The following is a 24,042-nucleotide window of genomic DNA, read 5'->3' as shown; positions in this document are numbered from 1 at the left end:
ACTGCAGCCTTCTTCTCGTCCCTTTTCTTGGATAACTTTAAGCGTTGTTATTACCATATAGAGCAGTGGGGAGAAAAGCGAAACGATCGCGCTTAAAAAAATAACGTCAGTCGTCGTTTATTATTGCAGATCGATTCTCTTTTACAAGCGCATATCGTATGTCGTTCGTATCTTAGATTGTTGTTAAATGAGAAAAATAGAAGCGAGGCGGCGATGAGAAATTACAAAAAGAATGCAGTGTCAGTCAGAATTATTCCTTCTTCTCGGCGGCGGCTGCTACGTTCTTGAGCTGCTCGTTGAGGTTGTGGGTCGCCTCGACGGCGATGTCGACGGCCTTCTTGGTGAAGCCGGCGATCTCCTCCTTGACGGTGCCGGAGTTCTGCTTGAACGACTCGGCGATGGTGTTGGACTCCTTGACGAGGGTCTGGACACCTTCCTGGAACTGCTTCTGCAGCTGCTCGGCCGACTCCTTGGCGTTGGGCACGCTGGCGTTGATGTCCTCGACGACCTTGGTCAGCTTGCTCTTAACGTCGGTCCAGAGCTTCTCCAGCTCGGGGGTCTTGTTCTTGACCTGGGCGTAAATTCGAATTATTAGATTCGTCGCGATAGCTTGGAAAGTTGGAAAGTAATTTTAAAAAATCGAGGGATGGACTCACGTCCTCGGAGACGCTGCTGATGTAACTCTGGACGTTGTTGACGAAGGTGCTGCTCTGGTTCTTGATGGTGTTGACGACGGTCTCCTGGTCGGGGATGTTCAGCTGGGTCTTGATGTTGGCCGCCAGATCGTTGATGTTCTTCTGGGCGTTGCTGATCAGCTCGGACAGCTGGATCGGCTGGGTGGCCGTGTCGGCCTCCTTGGGGGCGGCCCAGGCGCAGGCCAGCAGAGTCACGAAAATAACGCACTTCATCATGTCGAGCTAGCTTTGTACTGTCTGTGGCTTCGTTAGAGGCGAATTACAAACTGACGTAGACTCGCTCTCGGCTCTCTCTATTTATAGGAAACTGCTTATCAAGCCCAAGCCGCCGCCGCCGCCGGGGCAAAGTGCCGTTTATCTCTCGGGAGCGCGTCTGCGCGCTGCTGAGCTTTCTCGTATATGGCAGCTATATATATACTCTTCTAGCTGCGGCATCGCTCGAGGAGAGGACGGACCCGCTTTCAAAAATTCCGGCCCTCTTTGTGTTGTTATTTTCCTACGGACCTTTGCCTTCCATCTCCTTATCGGCTCGCGTAGACTCGAAAAACTTTCCGGCTCTAGTATAACGATTTTTCTCGGCTAGTTCATCGCGATCGTTTCCGCTCGTAATGATCCTTCGCGTATCGTGCAATCTTCCTTTCGCGTGTAATTTTTCCGGTGTCTGATTCCTGGAAACTCGGTACGAGGCAGAGCTGTGTGTAGAACAGTTTTAGCTTCGTTTTATCGTTTAACCGAGAAGCGTACTTGTTTAGATTACAATTTGGCGCGATCGTGATGAAATCGTCTGGAATCGTTGTTATGATATGTATCGGGCCGAATCGCCTTGGTCAAGTTTATGCGCTTTGTTACGAGCTGATTTTTAATTTCTTCTTCGAGCTTAAAATTTTCAAGTGAGTCAATTGCGCAAACATCTAGTTAATCCTTGCTCTAATTCTGAGATAGACGAAAGTGGTTCCAACTAGCCCAACATGTTGGTTCAGCGCTTATCTATTGCTTAGACTGCAGTTGCGCTTATTATATATAGACTTTTAGAAATTTCGAGAGCGCGCTGTGGTTTCGTAAAAATTTACGATTTTAAAAGAGAATGAGATAAAAAAATGAAAAATACTTAGTTCTATTTCTTGGAGCAGAAAATTTTAAATACAAAAATTACGGCCTGGATCGGTTATTGGCCTCTGAATAAAGCGTATAAGAACACATACGTATCACGCGAATGATACAGTGGACAGCCGGATACCGGTTATTCATTCACGCGTTATTGACACTTCATTATAATATATAGTACGTGTTCCAATAATTCAATTGAAACTGTACTCTTCATTGTTATGTAGTACATGTGGATCATTTTCATTACGCGTATCGAGTTAACAAAGGCACGATTTCTTCTGACAAATAAACAGCCTTTGTGAATAGTTTATTTGAAAGAAACTATTGTAGACAGGTTTATCTCGAAACGAGATTCGAGACGAATTAGTATACACCGTTATGTCGATTGACTTTCAATTGGATTAGCGAATTCTTTTGGCGCGTGTGTTTGCGCTGTTGATTGAGACATCTTCATCAGCGTCTCATAATATGTTCGATAATATTATTAGGCATTTTTGGTTATTGTAGATTACACTTTTGTAAGTATACGTGCATTCGTATATTTACGCAGAGCAAAGCCGATATTTAAAACAGTGGAAAAGTTTTCCTTGGATAAGATTTTTTCAGGCATTATGAAACTCGTCGCGTGCACGCTATACTTGTGCTCCAGAAATTATACCATCTCGGCATCAGATGCAATTATGTAGGTAAATATATTAATTAAATACAGTGTCGTTGCGATGCATCTGGTTTTATCTCAGCAATATATGAACTCTTTGTCGGTATCTAATTGTATACACTTGCACTATTATTGCATTCTTTATTTGCTAAAATTTTTAATATAATGCTTATGCATAATAATATGGCTTGTACATAAAATTAAACAGATTTTCAGCTGAAAAATAAAAGCAGATTTTTTTCCTCAATAAGACTCACGCGCGAATCGTGGCAATCTCCGAGAGGTCATTAAAGGCCATCACTTAGCCGAATTTATCAGCTTAGGACGTTTTAGCCGTCTGTCCGTTTAGTCATATATTTTGTAACTCGATTATAAATTCATATTACGTTTATCGCACTGGTCTCTCGTGTATTATAGAATCGAATCATTTCATTAAACTTCTAGCAGCAATAAAAATGTTCTCCCGAATTTAGGTGCAAAATAACCCATAGTAATTAATAGTCGGCCTAATTTTCGCCAACATTTATTATTTATTCCACTTAAACAAGAATAATTGCTCGTTATTTATCGAGCCTCTCTCGTAAGCGAGTATAAAAACAAACGTCGTTATCCACGAACTCGTCACGCTAGCTGGAAAAGCCAGTGAAAAAAGCTTTTAAAAGAAACTCCGACCTTTCACGCAGATAAGAAAGCATCTCGTGCGTTTATGGTCCCGTTTTCAAGCGAGATGCGCCCTGAGTGCATTCTTCGTCGCCTCCACCACGTTTACTACGCTGGAACTTTGAACCGAACACGTAAGCCTTATCTTGTATCCAGCTGCGGAGCCTTGGCGGCCGGCGGACCTTCCGACTGACAAACATACTTCTTTTTTGCTTTAAATTATATTTGTTATCGTCTTCATAAAAAAAAATATATATATATATATGGGAGGCTTATCGGCCGTCGAAGCTGTTATGCAATGTTACTATAACTTGCGTAAATTCGAACGATCTGTTTGAGAGTATATAGTTTGAAAAAAGTAGAGAATCAAGACTTGGGGATAGTGTCGTTTTTATTGTTGTTTCATACAGCGGTAATCAACTATGCGTTCTAAAAGTAGAAAAATAGAAAAAAAAAACGTTTTCGCGAGATTCCAATTGAAAATATATAAATCTGCATAATTACAAAAGCACATCGTACGTCGAAGTATCTCGAGGGCAAGACTTATCTACAATTTTCTGCGTCGTTCTATTAGCAACATAATTGCATTGCATTATCAAAATGAGAATAAAAAAAAGAAAAGAAACGCAGATAAAAACAAAGTCTCTATCGCTCGTGATTTATGCCGAGGCCTTCTCTTCGTTCTTGGGGATTATTTTGCTGGCCTCCTCGGAGATCTTCTTTCCGACGCTGTCGAAGAATTCCTGTCCCTTGGCGAGGAGCTCGTCGAGTTTGGGCTTGGCGTCGTTGAAGGCTTTGGAGAGGCTGTCTCCGGCTGTCTTCAGGGCATCTTCGATCGAGTTGGCGGTGGTTATCTCCTGCACTGGGGCTGAGTTGGCCTGATTGCAGACAAGCGTGATTTATTAGTGAGAAATTGTTCTAATGTTGAAATAACAATGATAGAATGTTTAAATTAAGAAGATACATAAATGCGAAAGAAAGCTTTTAAATAGTGATTAAATCTCATGTTTGATTTGCAGAAACGTTTAAAAGTCGTGTTAGTTTATGTTGACTTTACGTAACAGCAACGTGTTGGTTTTTTTTCTTCAAAGAACAACTGTTAGTACGTTTTATTATTCGTTGAGCAGCATTTTTTTTTTGACCGTATAAAATTCTAAGCGTCAAAACTTTATTATTCAGTGCAGAAAATTGTACGTTTTCAATCTTTTAGCGATGGTATCATCGGTTAGTATTTCAAATTTAATTGGCACTTGGACGTATGTTAGCATTAAGGCATTCACAGAATAGCGGATTGTAAAACAAACGTTTGCTCGTAAAATCTTTTTGTAACACGCGATATGCTTGTCAAAAATAATTCTTTTTTTGTGTATATTTTTATTTTTAAAAACAATGGCAATATCAGCCTTGTCTATATCGACAAACAGAACAATTAATTCAGATTTTTCCGTCATTTTACGATAAAAATGGGTCAAGTTACTGTTTTTATTAGTCGATTGTCTGGAAAAAACTAACTTAGATATTATCCCGAGAAAAAAGCAAGCATAGTCGACAATGATAATCCACTGGGTATATTACGCTAGCCAAAAAATATTAGTGTATTGATGTGGCGAAATTAAAAGTTTCAAACTTACCTGCACAAGGCAGACAACGAGGACGACGAAGAGAGCAACGATCAAGTAACGCGCCATCCTGAAGTAATCAAATTGTACGGACAAAGGAGATTCGGCAAGAGAATTACTGCTTTAGTTGCGTGAGCTACGATAGATCGTGGCGAACTGAGCTTCGGCCAGTCGTGCAGCGCGTAGTCGCAATATCAGCGATAAAGAGGAGATACACGTATACAAGGCACACATAGGAGGTCGGAGGTCGCGAGCTTGAAGCGCTCACTCGACGCTGCTTCCGCCCCTACTCTCCGATGCTCTATACTATTATCTATGTGTTATACCCACATATAACGAGACTCTCTATTCATTTTATCACGTATTCCGCATTGATAGGTTTTTCAGTGCTTCCCTATGTTCGCCATTATTTTTTAAGCGTTAATCTCATTTTTTGATCATCATGATTTTACATCGTTGACGATTTTGTTTTAGACCCTATGCTTGCATTCGAAAAAGAACGGAATATGTCGACCATAAAGCAGCATATCATCAGCTGCTGGAAAGATACGCGGAAGCGGAGCCGATTTTCCCATGTTTGCTCCGCGCGCGCGTTTTAGTCTTGACGAGTTTTTTTTTCTCAAAAAATTACTCAACAATAGCCAAGGAGATTCTCTGCGTGCGTCCGCTGCGTTGAATAAGTACCTATACGATGCGGAGATTCGAGTGAAGACTACATCATAAAAAAATGCTAATTGCCACGAGAAAAGCTGCTTTTTGTTCGATTGTCCACGTGATTCAGGCGTTCTCATGGATCTCTCTCGGCAATGTTTACTCTACTCTAGAAACCTTTGACTGGACGGATGACTCACCAAGATATAACGCCAATGTGTGTGTGTGTGTGCATTGTGCCATCGCGTGTACTGCTGTCACTGGCCAACTCTTATTTAGCCTCGTGAATTACATTAAATTTCATTTGTCCGGCGCACACATGGATTTTATCAGTTTGCGCGCTCTAGCGATTTTTTAAATAATTTTTTTTTAATAAAGACGATTATTTATGTTTTTTATGGTATCGTAAAAAATGAAACACACATTATTTGCTTCGATGCGAATAGCGCGAGTCTCGTGTATGCAAATTTAATTGTTGAGTAACCATTGCGCAAATTTGAATTTGCACGCGAGAGATCGTTTTTGTCCATTAAACGCGATGCATTGCAGTTACGATTGCGGAAATCCTCTAGTGTCCATCGTCTTTGCAGCGTCTGCTTGCGGTCGATGTAACTTCTTAGTTCGAGTATTCTTTTCTGCTTCTAGTATTATGTATAGTGGATCGGGATGAATCTTACTTTGAAATGATACATATACAGGATTACAATTGTGATTAGTTTATTGTATTTTTTTTTCTATAAAAAAGTATAAATATCATATTACAGTAAACGAAGCAGGTATTATAAAAAATCGTCAACTCTTACAAAGCATCGCATATGCATAACACGCAAAAAAAGTATCTCACACGATACAATAGCCGTACACAAGCTATTCTCACGTTAAGCTTACGTAACGCTAAAAACAATCCGCGTGTACGAAACGCGAATGCCGATCAAATCCTCGGCGTAACGAGTCGCTTCCTCGGAGTGGGCGGTAGGAACTTCTGGAAGAGGGACTTTGGCGTCTCGGTGGTGCTCATCATGGCCATAGCAGCTTCGTAGGCCTGATTAGCTCGGGCGTGTCTGGCCTTGATTCGGTTGAGCTCAGATTTGGCCGACGAGTGGAAGGTGTCCAGGACACCGAGGACCAGCTCGACGATCGGCCGATGCTGGGGCTGTCCGCTGCGCTGTTTACGGACCGGTATCTCGATCGAGCTCAGATCCTCGGCTTCGGCTGACATCAAGGACATCGACGAGGCGGCGTTGGGGATCGAGTTGGCCTGGCATAGATTGATCAGCAGTAGTATCGCTACTATCGTTCTCACGTAGCAAATCATTTTGGCTCTAGTTGGAATCTAGAAGAAGAGAAGAACTCCTGCTTTCATTAGGTGTCGAACGAAATTCGAAAGGAAAAATCATGCTTGAGAAGCAAAAATTTGTCGATCGAAGAATCGAGTATGTTTGTTACGATAAAGAGAGAGAGAGAGAGAGAGAGAGAGTAAATAGAAGAAATGTTTACCTAAACAATTAAGAATAATCGTTGACACAGGCCTTTCCGAGTATGCGAGTTGTTAAACGATCGAGCGCAGCGAAAGCTTGCCGAGCTAATGATGCGATCGAGGTGGGCCGATGCGCGTTTCTTTGGAGTCTAGACCATACCGAGAGCGCGTTTTGTATACGGACTCAGCGCATTCTTTCACCGCAGGACTCATTTGCGTTTCGTACATTACGCGGCTGTCGATTTTGCGAAGCTTGCGTTTAACGAACTCGATGTTTACTGACCCATATTCGATGGACAGGCTTTGAAGCGCGAACGAATGTATAATGTAATCTTTATTTTGAATACTGGATATGTATTATGCTCTGAAGCTCTCGAGACTCTACATTTTTTTTACAGCAATGTGTTTTGATGACAAGTGCATTATTGTCGCTCAGGGATGGGAAAATGTGTTGTAGAACATGTGGAATATTAATTTTTATACAAAAGTTTATTTTATCGTTACATCACTTACAATCGGTTAAATTAATAAATAGCTTACAACTAAATAAATACATATGTACATTCGCACGTAGATCATACTCGTAAACTTATCTGAAGAAAATCATTTAAATAAATCAGTAGATAACGCGTCTCGAAAGTTGGTCGAGCACGCTCTGCAGTTCTCGGTCTCGGCAATCGTTACTGGAAATGCTCCACACGTGGCTTCCCTGGATCGGCGAGGGTTGGTAGTTGTTGTTGTTGATCAAGCCAAATGTGATGGGACTGGCGTAATCCAAAACCTTTCCGGCCAGCGCTGCCTGGTTGTTGAGAGCGATTGTGATCAGGTCACCGGGTAACAAGATGCCACCGCTGACAGCCGCGGAAATCTTCTCGCGTGGCAGGGTCAGAGCAATCTGTGCGCTACCCTGGTTCGAGGTAGGTCTGTAAAGGTAAACGCTGGACGGCAAGGAAGCAGCGGGAGCCGACGGGATGATCGTGGGCTGAGAGGAGACGAATGTCACGGGGCTGGCAGGTGCGACGTTGTAAACGGGTTGGGCTGGTTCAGGCTTCTGGGCGTTCTGTGCAGCCAACTGCGAGATAGCCGAGGAGAGCGTGTTGGCGACTGATGCTGCTGAGTTCACCATTGATGAGACTGAGTTGGCTATGGAAGAGGCAGCGTCGGCGTTGCTCTGAGTAAGGGCGGGAGCTTGAGGGACGATCGACGATGCGACTGATCCTACGGTATCGACGAGGGTAGAAGTTGCGCTGTTAATAACGTTCTCTACTGGAGCTGCCAGGTCGGGGACTGGAGCTTGTAGATATCCGTTTTGCTGTTGCTGCTGTCTTTGCTGAATGTGAGAATTCAAGAGAGAGGCTGCAGATGCAACGGAATCAGCAAGAGCGCTGCCGAGTCCGTGCAGTGGGTGCTTGTTGTTGTCGCAAGGCTGGCTGGACGATGCTGGCGATGCTGGCGATGCTGGCGCCGATCCTGAACCGGCTGAAGCATGCTGGATCAGGGAAGATGTACCACCCATTGCGTCGACGATTCCTGCTGCTATGTCGCCAAGCGTACCCAAAGCGGACTCTCCGGTCTGAGAGTCTGGGCGACTCAAAGACGAGACACCAGAGATAGCGTCGATGATTCCAGCCGCAGCGTCACCAAGATGACCAAGTGGGGACTCGCCGTTAGCTGAATCCGGAGAGCTCAACGAAGAAGCTCCACCGATGGCATCGACCAATCCAGCGGCCAAATCACCGAGTCTACCCAGAGGAGACTCGCCGGTCTGCGAGTCAGGATGACTCAATGACGAAACGCCGGAAAGGGCATCTATGATTCCAGCGGCAGCATCACCGAGATGTCCAAGTGGTGACTCGCCGTTAGGACCACTTGGGGAACTCAACGAGGAAGCTCCACCGATGGCGTCGATGAGGCCTCCTGCCAAGTCGCCGATGACACCCAGAGGAGACTCACCATTTTGTGGGCCCGGGTGACTCAGTGTCGAAATACCGGACACAGCGTCGATGGCTCCAGCAGCCAAGTCTCCAATAACGCCAAGCGAAGATTCTCCATTTGGAGAGTCAGAGCGGCTCAGGGATGAGACTCCGGATACAGCGTCGATGGCTCCAGCAGCCAAATCTCCGAGTACGCCCAAAGGCGACTCACCGTTTGGAGAGTTCGATTGGCTCAGAGATGAGACTCCGGATACAGCGTCGATGGCTCCAGCAGCCAAATCTCCAAGCACGCTCAAAGGCGATTCGCCGTCTGGAGAGTTCGACTGGCTCAGAGATGAGACTCCGGATAAAGCGTCGATGGCTCCAGCAGCCAAATCTCCGAGTACGCCCAGAGGAGATTCACCGTCTGGAGAGTTGGATTGGCTCAGAGATGAGACACCGGAAACAGCGTCGATGGCTCCAGCAGCCAAGTCTCCGATCACACCAAGAGGTGATTCATGATGGGCATGGGGGTTATATCCATTGGTGGCAGGAGGAGCGTATTGGTATGTTGGTGGTGGAGGTGGCGGTACTGGAGAACCCGAGTAGCTTGATGAAGAATAATCATAGGCATAGTTCGTTTGTGGTGGAGGTGAAGGTGGATAGCTTGGAGAGTTCGACTGGCTCAGAGATGAGACTCCGGATAAAGCATCGATGGTTCCAGTAGCCAAATCTCTGAGCACGCCCAGAGGCGACTCGCCGTCAGGAGAATTGGATTGGCTCAGAGATGAGACTCCGGATAGAGCGTCGATAGCTCCAATAGCGAAGTCACCGATTACACCCAGAGGAGATTCACCGTCTGGAGAGTTGGACTGGCTCAGAGATGAGACTCCGGAGACAGCGTCGATGGCTCCAGCAGCCAAGTCTCCGATCACACCAAGAGGCGATTCTCCGTTCGGAGAATTCGATTGGCTTAAAGAAGAGACTCCGGATACAGCGTCGATGGCTCCAGCAGCCAAGTCTCCGATCACACCGAGAGGCGATTCATGGTGGGCTTGGGAGTAGTGTCCATGTGCTGCTGGAGGAGCGTATTGGTATGCGGTCGGTGGCGGCGGCGGTGATGGTGGTGCGGCCGGTGGAGCTGACTGGCTTGTGACAGAGTAATCATAGGCATAATTCGTCTGTGTCGATGTAGACGGTGCGCCTGCATGGCTTGGCGGTGGCGGCGGTGGTGGTGCGGCCGGTGGAGCAGACTGGCTAGTGACAGAGTAATCGTAGGCATAATTCGTCTGTGCCGATGTAGACGGTGCGCCTGCATGGCTTGACGGTGGCGGCGGTGGTGATGCGGCCGGTGGAGTGGACTGGCTCGTTTTAGAGTAGTCATAGGCATAATTTGTTTGTGGTGGTGGTGGCGGAGTTGTCGATGCTTCATCTTCTGATTCATCACTATCCGGTTCGCTAGGGTACGCATTTTGTTGAGTAGAATAGCCAGTTTGAGAGTATGCTACTTGCGATGGCGCGTTCGAATACGACTGCTGCGGAGTTGTATAAGTAACTTGCGCTGGGCTGTTCGAGTATCCAGTTGGGCTTTGATACGAAGCAGAATATCCACTAGGAATATTAGCCTGAACAGCTGCAGACGGATTCACAGGCGTTGCAGAAACCGACGAAATCGCAGCGTCGGTGACAGTTGAACCAGCCGAACCAAACGGTTCGCTCGCGTACGTACCTTCGGTGTTGGTTACCGTTACTTGTTGTCCCGAAATAGGTGCAGCTCCTGCATTGGTTACTTGCTGTCCAGAAACAGCTGGCGCAATCGGCTGGCTCGCGTAGCCACTGCTGGTGCTCGTCGCCGTTACTTGTCCTTGGGCACTTTGCACATCATTCACCGCAGCTGGTGTGGCAACAGAGGTGACCTGGCCGACGACTTGTGGTGTAAGCACGCTCGATTGGCCATTTATATTTATCTGTGCCAAATATGGGCATGGCGGGCACTCGGTTCCATATGACCTTTCGGTTATATGACGAGGGCTCAACAATTTACCAAACTTCTGGCCCTTTCCCTTCTTCTGAGATTCAGCATTGTTCGACTGGTGGTACGGGCAGGGTGTTTCTGCCGGTGGAGGTGGCGGCGGTGGTGGAGCCTGCTTGCATCCACAGTCGGATTTAACCGGGGCTGGAGCCGAATACTGCTGGCTTTGCACCGTGGGGTAGTAAGACGGACATGGCACTGGTGGAGCGGGCTGAGCATATGTCTCGGAGCACGATTCCATCTTCTGTGGTGGAGCGCTCAACGGTTCCTTCACAATCACAGTCGTTCTCGTAGGCTGCTGGGCCGAGCACGGGCACGGTTCTGCTTTCTGGTACGTTTCCACAGCTGTCGGATAGGAGTACCTCATTTGCGGGCTTTGCGAATACTGAACTGGTGCACTAGTTACTTGGGTCACTGTCGCGCCTGGAGCTGAAGGTGAAACTAGAGTATTGGGCGTCGTGATGGTCTTGATCTCTTCTCTGAATGGCACGGATTGCGCTTGAGTGACTTGGGTGGCCGTTACCGCGGCATTAGCTCCGGATGGTGAGCTAATAACGGACGGTCCAGACGTTGCAGTCGCTGGCGAGCTCGAGTACTCGAAGTAGCTTGGGTAGCTAGAGTATCCGTTGTAAGACGAATAGCTGGGGTAGTTTGCGTAAGCGTTGCTGCTCGAATAAGCATTATTGCTCGCGTAAGCAGAGTTGCTCGGGTAGGCATCTTTGCTGGGGTAATTAGTGACGCTTGAGTAAGTGGGACTTGTCACTGGATAACTAGCCGAATAGACTGGACTGGGGTAAGCCACGTTGTTCGAGTAGCTGTTGTAACTCAAGTCCGAGTAAGTTGGGGCCGGAGCTAGGATCGGCGCTGGAGCTATGATTGGCGCTGGAGCCCTGATCGGCACTGGAGCTGGAGCTAGAACTGGTGCCGGGGCGGGAGCCAGACACGGTGGTGGAGCAGGTTGATACTGCACTGGCGCGGGTGCCGGAGCCGGCTGATACACTGGCGGTGGTGCCGGCTGATACGCCGGCGCTGGAGCAGGAGACGACACGGCCACGGGGGTGGGTATGGTCAAGATGACGGTGTTCGGTCGGTTGGACTTCTTGTTCTGATTGTTGTTGCGCGATCCGTACTTCTTCGACTTCTTCGACTTCCAACACTCCAAGTGCTTGTTGATCTTCTTCAGTTTCTTGCCACTGCCCTCCTCCTCGTCGTCGGAGTCCTCGTCCTCGTATTCCTGCAGCAGCCCGAAGATCTTCTGCAGGGAGTTTCTGAGCTTGTCCAGCGTGCAGGTCATCTGCGCCGAGGGCACGGACGACTGGATCAAGTCCGGAATCTGGGTGATCTGCTCCGGGTTCTCGATGATGCTTTGAATGAGGACCGGCGCACTCTGCAGGATACCGGCGTTCTGACATCCAGCGGGTGCTGCGTTCTGGCAGTTGGTAGACAAGGACAGGCCGTCGCGTATGTTGCTCGCGGCAGTTCTGAACTGGCCGAGAAGATTCTGGAGCTCGGTGGTGGCGTCGTCGACGCATCTGCTCATTTCCGCTTGCTGAGCTGGGGTTGCGGTGGCCGGCATGAACTGCTGAATTATCTGACTAACGGATGAGACCGTCGTCGCGGGCTCTGACGTCGGCCACGGCGTCTGTCTCGTCTGTCTCGCTGCGCTATCGTCGATCTGCAAAACATCAGACGGTGCAAGTCCAAAAAATGATCGTAAAGCCTCGGGCAGGGCGGCTTGCGTTAAGCGCTGCGCCACGGCGTTCCAAAATTCCGAACTGTACAACGCGCTTTGTAATCTCGTAAGAAGGTCCATGATATCGTTAGCGTCTTGGGGCAGGGCCGTTTTCGTATCACTAATTTGTTTCTCTTCTTCGACCGGCTGATCGAGTTTGTCCGGGAGATCGTCGAGCAGTTTCATGTCAAATTTTGAAAGATTTTGCTCTTCCTCGTCAGAATCGTCATCGATCGAAGAAGCGTCACGACTTTTTCTCGTCTCTAGCAATTCGAAATTTCTCACAGGATTGCTTACGTGTCTTTTTGCAGCTGATGCTGGCAGGGCCGCCGCGGCCTGTGCAAGTGGCTCATCCTTCTCACTGATGGCTGCACTTGATTCTCTTTTCTCAACGAGATGATCCTCCGGATGGCTATTGGATCTGCCGTCCGGGTATGCGTGACTACAGACGAGCCACGTTGATAAGACGAGAATTGTGGCGAGCCCGAGGGCCCGCGATGAGTTAAAACTCCTCATCGTTGAGCTGAGGGAAACTTGTGTTGCGAAAAAAGCTCATTTGCCTTTTATATGCTTCTCGCAGTTTGAGATAGAAGGCAGATATGTCACGCGAACGTGCGACCGTCCGACAACATTGGGCCCTGATGATCGTGATAATATTACGATCGTATGCCTGATAGCATCTGGATTGCGCTTGCTATCAACGCATACATTTTTGTCGGATTAAAGTTCACGGCTTCTCGTCTCGCTTTCTTCCGCAATATTAAACTTATCAGCGTTGATCAAAACATGACACGAATATCAGAATTATAGTTGATACCGATGTGTGGATAATTTGAGAGCTCGCGTTCTTACAAATATTTCAATAGGTTCTTTCGTTCAGCTTGATCTTTGCGTTGCCCGGCATAGATTATCATATACATTTTTTTAATACTCGTCTTTTGAATTGTTCAAGAGACCACGCGAGCACGAGTAATCGCAGGTGTATCACAATCGCTGTTTGCACACAACAAGAATTGGAAAATTAGGTCAAGTCCAACATTTCGAAATGAGCGAGATTCGAATTCAGCAATACATTTTCATGATTTACTTTGCAAAGATTCTTTGCATATTCATCGGGATGAAAATAGCTTTAGTCAAATGGTAAATATGAAAAAAGCGACGCTTACGAATGTCGAGTCTGTTTATTACGTGTACGACTTGAAAACGGACTCAAATGTGAAAGTAGATGCCAATTATAGATGAAACGCGAGAAATATATAAAACTTGGTTATTTATGGATGCACTACATTTTAAGCTAGCAGTAAAAACTTGCCTTGATCTTATATTATAGAAACTCAAGCTCTAACACGGATGACCAACTTTGATAACCTGTCGTGTGTTATTTACATGAATCATCGACTAAAATTAAATGGTGTATATGCCACGAAAATGTATTCTTTGCACTGATCTTCCAATATAAATAAGACAACAAAATGGATAATTCAATCTGATGCCCTGATGGTGTATTGGCCATTTTGGTTGGGAAAATTTCTACTAGGGTGGTTCCGCACGAAAAAGAGAAAACAGAACTTTTAAGTGTATGAAACGCCTATAATAAACATTTATCATGAATGTACATGTTTCTAAAATTACATTTCTGAAAATAAATTTGAAGAGATCAAATTATTTCATGCGTTTAGCTAGTTCGAATACGGTTAATGCGTTGAATATTCTATTAACTGATTTATATAAAATAAGGCCAAAATTAAATTTTATTGTTGATTAGAAAATCAGCGTACAGATATAGTTGATATACACTAATATATTGATATAGTCTAAATTCTTTTTACCGCAAATTAGTCATTTTTTCCAGACATCTTTTTTTTATCGTAATTCAAAGATTTATTATTTACTTATTTATTGTATTTATTATTCATTCGTTAGTTCCATGTAGACTCGAGAGACAAAATTATTTTATTAAATATTCGGGTCTGCCTGCCCTAACTCTTTCGCAGTGTGAGCTGGGTTGCTCACAGAATTTTGTACGATGACAACTTCTGAACATTACCTACAAAAAACTCAGATAACGTTCTTGACATCTTCGATTAGAACTCACAACAGCACTATCTACAGTCGATATTTGCTTACGCTGAGCACCTGGGCATTGTCTACTATAAAAGTTCGTCACCTTGCAACAAAACTGATGACGCCAACATATCGAAACCCATGGGGCGCATTATTCGATAAACAGTCCAGAACTCATGATTATTTCCTACCACTTATACGAGCTATTATAGAATACGGTTGCTCTTGTAACTTTCAATTTTCATCATAGATTCGAAATGTCGTATTCAGCTCTTTGTACCTTCTAACCCTGGTCTACATTTATTACCCATATTTGCGAAACCTTTATTTCTTGCTTTGCCTATAATTTTGCTACAATTCGTCTTCCAGGATTCTTCTATTAACATGATTCATATACTTAACTTACTACAGTGTATTAATATGATCTTTAGTTTGGACAATACCGAAATTAATATATTGCTGCCTGTAATTTGTTCAAACTTATTGATAATTTGACCTGGCTTATTGATTGAAATTCCTAATTTGAATGGTACTTTATCAATTGGTGCTTCTACGATTAAATTGATACATATTTATTCTTACTAATTATATTATTGTAGGTGCAGGGTAAATAAAGTGAGAAAAAGGTATAATGTTCATCATTCAATTTATTTGAAAGGGCTTTTTTAATAAAATTGCTTTTTTTCAAAAAATAGCATTTCTTTTGAAATAAATTCAAAATATAATTTCATTTTGGAATGTTCGGGTATAAACAGGGCGGAACTGGGATTCAATAAATAGGTTTGCAATGACTAACGCCTTGCCATTCTATAAGGATTCCTCAATATTTTTTGCAATCGCACTCAGTGGAAACGTGGATTTTGCACAGCTTGCGCTTTGGTGCTGGTGGAGGTGGAGGTGGGGCTGGTGGTCCGTACACGACAATTGGAGCTGGCGAGTACTTCGGGGGTGGTGGGGGTGGGGCGTACGCCGGAGGTGGTGGGGGTGGTGCATAAGCTGGTGGTGGTGGTGGGGGAGCGTATGCTGGAGGTGGAGGTGGTGGCGGTGGTGGAGCTGGTGGGCCATAAGCTGGTGGCGGTGGTGGTGCGTAAGCTGGTGGTGGAGGTGGAGGTGGGGGACCATAAGCTGGTGGCGGTGGTGGGCTGTAAGCTGGTGGTGGTGGTGGCGGCGGTGGCGGTGGTGGTGGTCCGTAAGCTGGTGGCGGTGGTGGGCCATAAGCCGCTGGTGGTGGTGGCGGCGGTGGCGGTGGTGGTGGGCCATAAGCTGGTGGCGGTGGTGGGCCGTAAGCCGCTGGTGGTGGTGGCGGCGGTGGCGGTGGTGGTGGGCCATAAGCTGGTGGCGGTGGTGGGCCGTAAGCCGCTGGTGGTGGTGGCGGCGGTGGCGGTGGTGGTGGGCTGTAAGCTGGTGGTGGTGGTGGCGGCGGTGGCGGTGGTGGTGGGCCGTAAGCTGGTGGCGGTGGTGGGCCGTAAGCCGGTGGTGGTGGTGGCGGCGGTGGCGGTGGTGGTGGTCCGTAAGCTGGTGGCGGTGGTGGGCCGTAAGCCGGTGGTGGTGGTGGCGGCGGTGGCGGTGGTGGTGGTCCGTAAGCTGGTGGTGGTGGTGGGCCGTAAGCCGGTGGTGGTGGTGGCGGCGGTGGCGGTGGTGGTGGTCCGTAAGCTGGTGGCGGTGGTGGGCCGTAAGCTGGCGGTGGTGGTGGCGGTGGTGGCGGTGGTGGTGGGCCGTAAGCTGGTGGCGGTGGTGGGCCGTAAGACGGTGGTGGTGGTGGAGGTGGCGGTGGTGGCGGTGGAGCGTAAGCCGGTGGTGGCGGTGGAGCGTACGCTGGTGGCGGTGGCGGTGGTGCGTAAGCCGGTGGCGGTGGTGGCGGTGCGTAAACCGGTGGCGGTGGAGCGTAAGCTGGTGGGGCTGGTTTGCCTGGCACCAACACTATCTCGTCGCAGTCATCGTATGCTGGTGGTGGTGGTGGTGGTTGTGGTGCTGGGACGACAGCGTAGACTGGTGAATACGCTGGTCTCGCCGCTGGGAGCTAAAAGATCATCATAGTTTATAAACAATGATTTAAAAGATGTAATTTTATAGGCGATTCGTGAGATGCTTTAGAGTAAAAAAATGATACTTCATCATCAATTGTGAAATTTATCAAGTATAGGTTTTTTAAGCGATGATTTTCGACTTTTCGAACTGTTTGATGCACGTCTATTTTGACTCATAGTGACAACTCACCTCGATCTTGTATGGCAGCTCGAGCTCATCATCGCAAGGCGGAAGGTAGTGAGCGCTACATACGGCCAATGCCAAAGCCAGGCACACTCCTCGAAGTGCAAACGACATCTTGGTGCCGATGCCGCTGCTGTTCGTACTCTTTCACTGCTGCGCGCTTTTTTTATATACCTCGTGTTCCCTTCCTTTTCTGATAATACCCCAGACCGAGTGCAATCACCCGAATACCTCAACGATGTTCACGCATTTCCTGTTTAAAATTTTGCATCTTTATCGCACGTTCTTCTTGGTGCTTGTTTGGGCTAACTTTCTTATGTTTGTCTTTCTCGATTGCTTTGGCTTTTCGCGCTTCAGATCAGGTGCAGTTTTGGATCACATTTTCCCTGTTCATTCGCAAATGCAGCGATTAGTACGTAGCATCAAGTGCATCGATAAATGGAACGTGAACAAATTGGAATGATTCAATCTAGAATCATTTTACTGCTGTCAAAAAAGTAATGTTCATCAGTCAGTCTTTTGCTCTCCACGAGACAACCAACTTCTTTCGCCTTCGGTTTATGCAGAAGAAAGCCAACTCTGATGCTGCGATAGCACAACTCATGTGACCCTTTACTGAATGAGTGTTTTTTGTGAGTGTGTTATTTGTATGAGTCTATGAATGTTTCTGTTTCTGAATAAGTGAAGTATGCACGTTAGTTGCATTTGTATGAGATAAAAATTTAGATGCCAAATGTGCGAGTGTTCTTGGTCAAATGTGTTTGCAAGTGTGAATACAACGCTTATCAGGGTAAAAATCCTAAAGAACGTACAAAATTACGACTATTTTAGCGTAACTGTGTTCGTATATTGTCTAAGCGCAAGTGAGTGGAAATAATTCTATGCAGAAAATGTAGTTTTTTTTGCGGAGTCATCGCTGAATTTGGCCATTTTTTTTGCTACTTTCGTCTAAAACGCGGGTTTATTTTGATTTCATAATAACGTTGAAGTCTAAATATCACAGTCTAGTTTTCATTTCTTTCGGTAAAAGTAACGCATAACATATAAGTTGCTTCAAACTTATGAAACGAAATGTATAATAATACTCTATTTATTTAAAGTTTTAGCTAGTATAGACTATATATTACACAACTTTGGTACCAGAAATCGATTCGATATTTTAGTCAAACGTGCTTCCTAATCATCCAAATAAAAATTGGCTTGAATATTCACTTTAATTATCTTCCAATCGTGTGTAATCATTTTTGCGCCTGTAGCACAATAAAATCAAAATATCACACACACACACATATAACTTTAAAGGCAATAATTAACAGCTCTATGTATTTCGAGTATTTTTATTATCTCATGTCATAGCTTCTAGAATAATCTAATAGTTTTTTCATTTATTGTTCGTCTTTAGTTTCAATATAGCAGTTTCGAAAAATATTGCGATTGAAGTTATTTAAATAAATAAAATCAAGTGCATATATCCGTATACCCTGGGATCGTGGCTATATACTTGAAAAAGCGGTTCCGGGTATACGAAAAAATGCAAGTCAATAAACTTGATGTATATCCTACTCGCCCGACAAAACTTGTAAGAAAAATTCACGCGCTTCCTCCTGCTCCTCTTCCGGCCTTCCTCTAAGCTCAACACATATCATTCTTTCCGGGGCTCCTCTCTCGACTCTCCGTTGATGCACGATGAAGGCACTTGGAAATATATGCACTCATGTGTTCGTATGTCTTAGCCTTCTATGATATAGCACCTTTTCGAAAGGGTTAGTATTTTAAAAATAAGCGCCAATAAACTTGCAGAGTATATACTTTGTAGTGCGCTGACGCATAATTTTCCGAGAAGGTATAAAAACTGCTTTTTATGAAGCTTTTCATAATGCTCAATGCAACAGACACATTTGATATATTACAATGAATAATTCTTTAAAAAATTTGAACGCGCGATTTTTATGATTACAAACAAAATTCATAAAATATAAAAACGAATGCATAAGAGTGTATGTAGGTGAGGGTGGCTTCTATCTGAAGTGCCATATGGTCTCTCTCTCTCCGGAATATAACGTACGGGCATTTCGAGTCTTTTTCTTCTGCTTTCACTAAGTGCGAGTACGAACGTTTTTACGAGCCGCTGACAAGCGAGCTTTAGAGTCGGAAGTGCCGCGCAGCTCGCTTGTAAATCTTGGCTTCGAGACAGCTAAGCGAGCGCCTCTGCCATCGAGCAAGATCGCGGGCTTTTTATTTGCGCCAACGAATAATTCATATTCGTTTATTCTAGTTTTCCATGCGTACGCATATAGTAATCGAGGAACCGTTGAATCTTGGCTCGAGAGATGCGCGCACCGCACGTATGTTTAAGTTTAAGCTGTGTGTGACTCATCGCAGCAGGGAAATCGTTGCGACATTATATTCGTGGCGAGCAGGCGCAAGGCTGCAATATGCATTGTTATACTTTGGGAATGAACGTATATGTTTTTGTTGTGAATATAATCGTGCTCGAATCAAAACACGTGTCTTTGATAGTTGAAAGCGTATAGCGATGAATATAGGGGCAAGAGGTAAAATGAAAATACAAGAATCGTCGTGATACACGTATTATAATGTAAATAGCTTTGGCTTTATTCCTTATTTCATACTCAGTTCACAAAAAGACTAGCTTCGCAATCAGTACAGGAAAACGTTTCCCTCCGCACTTCCATCTTCTCGTCTGTAATACACCTCGCGTTGATGTTCCAATACGCATTCCTCGGCTGCTAAACTTTTCGGATCTCCCATTCTCTCTCTATCTTTCTCTCCATCCGCTCTCGTTCTCCAAAAACTATTTACACGTCCTCTCTCTCTCTCTCTCTCTCTCTCTCTCTCTCTCCGATCAGCTGCATGCATTCACTCGTCCCACACACGTACACCCTTTCGTTCGTTCAATTATCAATCTCTTACACCATCTCAAACACACACGCACAGCCTCAATCATTCGCGGAGATCCTGACGCGCTTAGCTTCCGAGGAACCTGGCGATCATCCTGAATCCCAAACCCAAGACTTTGGACAGGTTGTCGATCCAGTGCTCGCCCCTGTCGCCCGGGGCTCGTGAGCCTCGGTATCTCATCGGTCCCTTCTCTCTAATACCGTTCATGCTTGTGCTTGTTGCATTTAGGCTTGAGTCGCTCGATGATTCCTCCCTTGCAGGAGCAGCCAGTGTCTTCGCTACTGTAGCTTCCGTACTCCTCGCTGTCGTCCTTGTATCGGTATCCATCTCGATCGTCCTCAACGCATGCCTTGGCGGGTTTCTCCTCCACGAGCACTGCTCCGGGTTTGTAGCCTGGGACGGTTGGGCCCAGGGGTCCACAGGGGAGATGGACACTCGGTACTGATGGGTAGGCGGCTGCTGCTGGGACAGCGTAGGCGGCTGGGGTAGCGTAGCTTGGTACGTTAGCGGTCTTTGTGACGAACTGGTTCTTGACTGGGCTGACTGGTCCGTAGCCGAGGTCGCTGGAATCGCGTCAGAAGGAAAGTGTTACCATCTTAGAATTTTATTACTATATTCTATAATCCAGATGCAGGCACACGCTCTTTCACTCACTCGGAATTTCAAGACTGATCGTGAAAGCATAGAGAATTAGAAAATAGATGCAGGGGTACGCCTCGTCTTATCAAATAACCAGGTCATATTCGACTCTGGACTTACCTGTAAGACACGTAGGCACCGCGTGCGCGTTCGCTGGCCTCCTCGGTTTCCCTCTCCAGAGCCTCGAGGTCGCCGTATCCGTCGTCGTCGGCGTAGCGGTTGGTGTAGCCACCGTAGCTCGAGCTACTGCACTTGGCTGGGCTCTTCAGCTCGACTATGGGCTTGTCGACGGTGAGCAGCTTCTCCTCGGGCACGTTGGCGATCTCCTTGTGGATGCTACCATCGGCGGGCAGTTGGCGATGGCCGTAGGCCAGCCTGTCCTCGGGAACGTACTTCTTGGCGCTCGGAGTTTGCAGGAAGTTCTTGTAGGCCAGCGAGATCGAGACTGGATCGGCTGGGATCGTTGGCTGGGCCTTGTACAGCTGCTCTTGCTCGGCGAAGGATAGCGCTGTAAACGTAGTCCCGTTTTTCTCATGATGCTTTCTTTGGCTCGTAATAGCAGGGCGAATATGATCGTGTATTTGACAAGACTTTGCGTTTGTTTATTCATTTTGGAATTATCTTTTCGAATTATTATACCGACGGACGCTCGGTTTTCAAGTTCAAAAGTTTGCCGTATTACGCATTCGAGAGGCATTCGTCCTGGTATGAAAACTCGCAGCGTTTCACAACCCAATCGAGAAAGAATTATGCTGACTGTGAAAAAGTCAGCAGCGAGGCGGGAAAATGAGGCCGTTACGTTTTTCAATATGCACCGAGTTATAAAACGAAGCGAGAGAAATGTTAAAATTACATGTGAAAAGAAATAAGCGAAAGTGTATAGCAGGATGTATCATGTACCAGCAACAGACAATGACAACAACTATAATAGTTGCAATTCCATGTTTCTCTTCACTTGATTTTATTGTATAAAAAGCGATTACACATGAATCAACAGAAATATATCATGTACATGCATACAACAAAAGATCCATAACAGAGCAAAGCTAATAATTAGACGAGCGATATAAAAGGCTTTTAAAATTAAGTTAATAATTAATATCTAAAGCTCCAAGACGCAAGCGTTACGCGGGCGCAGGATTATTAGCTGCAGATTATCAGTAGAGGAAGCGTCGCGGGCAGTAATAAGGATGGGGCATGCTATAAACGTATCCAAACCAAGGCATACCCTCATTATCGTCATCGTCGTGTCCGTAGTGTGATGCAGTCGAGTAGGCAGTCTTGCTGTAGGCCGGCTTGGCCGAGTAGGCTGGTGCAGCCGTGGCGTAGGCTGGGGCAGCCGATGGGTAAGCCGTTTTCGTCGAGCTGTAGACAGTCGGGGGAGCAGGGTAGGCTGCCGGCTTGGCTACCGGTGCGTATGCTGCAGGTGCTGGGCTGTAGGCTGGCTTGGCTGGTGCGTAGGCTGCTGGGGCTGGCTGGGCTGGAGCGTATGGTTTCGGAGCTGGGTACGCTACTGGCGGTACGTAGGGTTTCGGGGTCGCGTAAGGCGCAGGAGTTGGTCCGTACGGTTTTGGAGCTGGGTAGGCTGGAGCAGGTGGTCCGTAGACTGGTTGGGGTGCTGGGTAGGCTGGGGCTGGGTAAGCTGCGGGAGGTGCTCCGTAGACTGGTTTGGCTGCTGGGTAGGCTGGAGCAGCTGGATGTGCGTATGGTTTCGGTGGCATGTAGCTGGCTGGAGGAGGTGCTGGTCCGTATGGCTTTGGAGCTGGGTAAGCTGGAGGAGCTGGTCCGTAGACTGGCTTCGACACTGGCTGAGCTGCTGGAGCGTAGTGGGTGTAGTGGTGCGACAACATGCCGTATGGCGAAGATGGAGCGTAGGTCCGCGGTGGTCCGTATACTTTTGGCGGCGCAGGTGGTAGGCATTTGCAGGGAGTCTTGCCTGGATACGCCGGGGTGACTCCTACGATCTTTTGGGGCCCCTTGGCGTTGCCGTAAGTGCTGCCGTAGTGCTTGCCCTTACCGTCAGAGTGGCACAGGTCACCGACGGGTTTGAACCTGGATTTTATCGCATCAAGAGCGATAAAATGATAAATGAGTACAACAATTATAGAAGACAAATGGTGAAAAAACAAAAAATGCAAAAGATTCTTACAGGGGAGCAACTGGCGTTCCTGGTTTGCGGTACAAGAGGTGCTGCAGCTCTTCGTAGGTCTTGCCGCCATCTCCGACCTCGTAGCGCGACTCGGGGTCCAGGACGTTGGTCAGGTGAAGCTTGGTAGCGCCGTAGGCTGGAGCAGAAGCTCCATAAGCCGGAGAGTAAGTCGGAACTCCGTAGACCGAAGCCGGTGCTGCGTAAGGTACGACCGGTGCTCCGTATCCTGGAATCGCTGGTCCATAGACTCCATAAGCTCCGGCCTGGTTGTACTTGAGGGCGTAGTTTATGGCTTCGGGTGATGCGAGGTAGCCGGGCTTCTGGAGCTTGGCTGCTTTAACGACGGTCTCGCCACAGTGGCAAGGATCCTCGCCATCGCCGAGACCACAGTTAGGGCACTTCTCGTAGGCCGAGGCGCTGCAGAGGACGAACCCCAGCAGGACTAGGCCTGCTATTACCCGACTCAACCTCATTGAAGCGTTATCCTTTGAGACAAGTCAGTCGACGACACGTTTCTTCGCTCTTTCTCTCTTGATCTCCGCGCAGCATGTAAGCTTATCACCGGCCGCGCTCCTTCTCGAGTCCTTCGGTGTGACGGTCGCGGCTCCGTTTTATACGGATTTTCGGATGAACAACAGCCAGGTTGATTGTTTTGGGAAAGGCCAAATACGTGTAACCTACTTGTAAACCGAGATGTGTGCAATGAAGTACGAGCGCAGCGGTCGGTGACTCCTCAGATCGACTCTGCAGGCGGAAGTAGCCGAAAGGCGGAAAAACTTTTCTTTGACGTCGGCGTGCATTATTGCAGAGAGCACCGAGTGCTGATGGGCTTCGTTTGTAATATACGAGTATTTGTTTTTCATTTTTCTCTCATATAGAAATTTTGGTTTGTTCTAATCAGCTTGACTGTTTGAATTTTTCAATTTAATAGAAGTAGATTTTTAAAAGAATGATAGTCGAAACTACGATAAATTGCTTATAATTGCCAAATCCAAACAGATGATGTTATTTTTTGAACCGGTATCAATAATTCAAAAAACATGGTAAACACTACTCTTTTGAAAAACACAAAAAGCAAAAAACAACAAATATTTCCTACAGAAGGCACTGACTTTGTGTATCTTGGTATAACGATTACGCGTGTCTTTTTACAAAACAAGCACAGATCTTAGGCTCAGACTTAAGAAAGTGCGATACTTGCATTTAACGATACTTGTAGATGTATAGGTGCATTTGCCATTCAACGTGATTCGGAGAAAATCCACACATAATTTGTTGCAAAATAAAAAAGTCAACAATTTTAACGACGCGTAATCCAAGAGCATAAAATTTGTTGGCTAAATTCTAAGTATATCGAGGCATTTCGAGACTGAATGTTACGCTGCATTCCAAAGCTCATAATCGTCCAATACGCTAAATGAAATTGTTGCACCATAACTGTCTATTAGAAACTCTTATTTTAATTTTTGTCGATCGTTTCAATTATGTAGCGTGTAATTTAGAATTTCTCATC

The 24,042-nt window shown here is 46.3% G+C and overlaps 4 protein-coding genes and 1 long non-coding RNA gene across 6 annotated transcripts; all 5 read right to left on the bottom strand.

Moving 5' to 3' along the window:
* Window positions 1-92: 92 nt before the first annotated feature.
* LOC100117157 lies at window positions 93-1,369 on the bottom strand. The gene is made up of 2 exons (XM_001602424.4): window positions 657-1,369; window positions 93-571 (listed from the first exon to the last, which is right to left on the bottom strand). The coding sequence occupies exons 1-2, from the start codon at window positions 909-911 to the stop codon at window positions 251-253; spliced, it is 576 nt and encodes a 191-aa protein (XP_001602474.2). The 5' UTR covers window positions 912-1,369; the 3' UTR covers window positions 93-250.
* A 2,124-nt stretch (window positions 1,370-3,493) lies between these two features.
* LOC100117195 lies at window positions 3,494-5,427 on the bottom strand. Its single transcript, XR_512828.4, has 2 exons — window positions 4,752-5,427; window positions 3,494-3,998 (listed from the first exon to the last, which is right to left on the bottom strand). It is a non-coding gene; the product is annotated as an uncharacterized LOC100117195 (long non-coding RNA).
* Window positions 5,428-6,096: 669 nt separating this feature from the next.
* Window positions 6,097-7,048, bottom strand: LOC100678377. 2 transcript variants are annotated; one of them, XM_003424148.5, is made up of 2 exons: window positions 6,888-7,048; window positions 6,097-6,723 (listed from the first exon to the last, which is right to left on the bottom strand). In XM_003424148.5, exon 2 carries the CDS (start codon window positions 6,703-6,705, stop codon window positions 6,322-6,324), a length of 384 nt encoding a protein of 127 aa, XP_003424196.1. In that variant the 5' UTR covers window positions 6,706-6,723; window positions 6,888-7,048; the 3' UTR covers window positions 6,097-6,321. The 2 variants fall into 2 exon arrangements, with proteins under 2 accessions (XP_003424196.1, XP_008213374.1); XM_008215152.4 differs by having other exon boundaries at window positions 6,097-6,743; window positions 6,888-7,038.
* A 289-nt stretch (window positions 7,049-7,337) lies between these two features.
* Window positions 7,338-13,076, bottom strand: LOC100679858 (mucin-5AC-like). Its single transcript, XM_016983261.2, has 2 exons — window positions 12,842-13,076; window positions 7,338-12,487 (listed from the first exon to the last, which is right to left on the bottom strand). The coding sequence occupies exons 1-2, from the start codon at window positions 13,058-13,060 to the stop codon at window positions 7,484-7,486; spliced, it is 5,223 nt and encodes a 1,740-aa protein (XP_016838750.1). The 5' UTR covers window positions 13,061-13,076; the 3' UTR covers window positions 7,338-7,483.
* A 2,161-nt stretch (window positions 13,077-15,237) lies between these two features.
* LOC100678418 (adhesive plaque matrix protein) lies at window positions 15,238-23,121 on the bottom strand. The gene is made up of 6 exons (XM_008215155.4): window positions 22,530-23,121; window positions 21,609-22,432; window positions 20,501-20,888; window positions 19,938-20,304; window positions 16,826-16,963; window positions 15,238-16,628 (listed from the first exon to the last, which is right to left on the bottom strand). Exons 1-6 carry the CDS (start codon window positions 23,000-23,002, stop codon window positions 15,429-15,431), a joined length of 3,390 nt encoding a protein of 1,129 aa, XP_008213377.2. The 5' UTR covers window positions 23,003-23,121; the 3' UTR covers window positions 15,238-15,428.
* Between the last annotated feature and the right edge of the window lie 921 nt (window positions 23,122-24,042).

The sequence above is a fragment of the Nasonia vitripennis genome, chromosome 3 (assembly GCF_009193385.2).
Source record: "Nasonia vitripennis strain AsymCx chromosome 3, Nvit_psr_1.1, whole genome shotgun sequence".
Taxonomy (NCBI): Eukaryota; Metazoa; Arthropoda; class Insecta; order Hymenoptera; family Pteromalidae; genus Nasonia; species Nasonia vitripennis.
The sequence above is the reverse complement of the archived record's forward strand: the minus strand, read 5'-3'. Positions and strand labels throughout refer to the sequence as shown.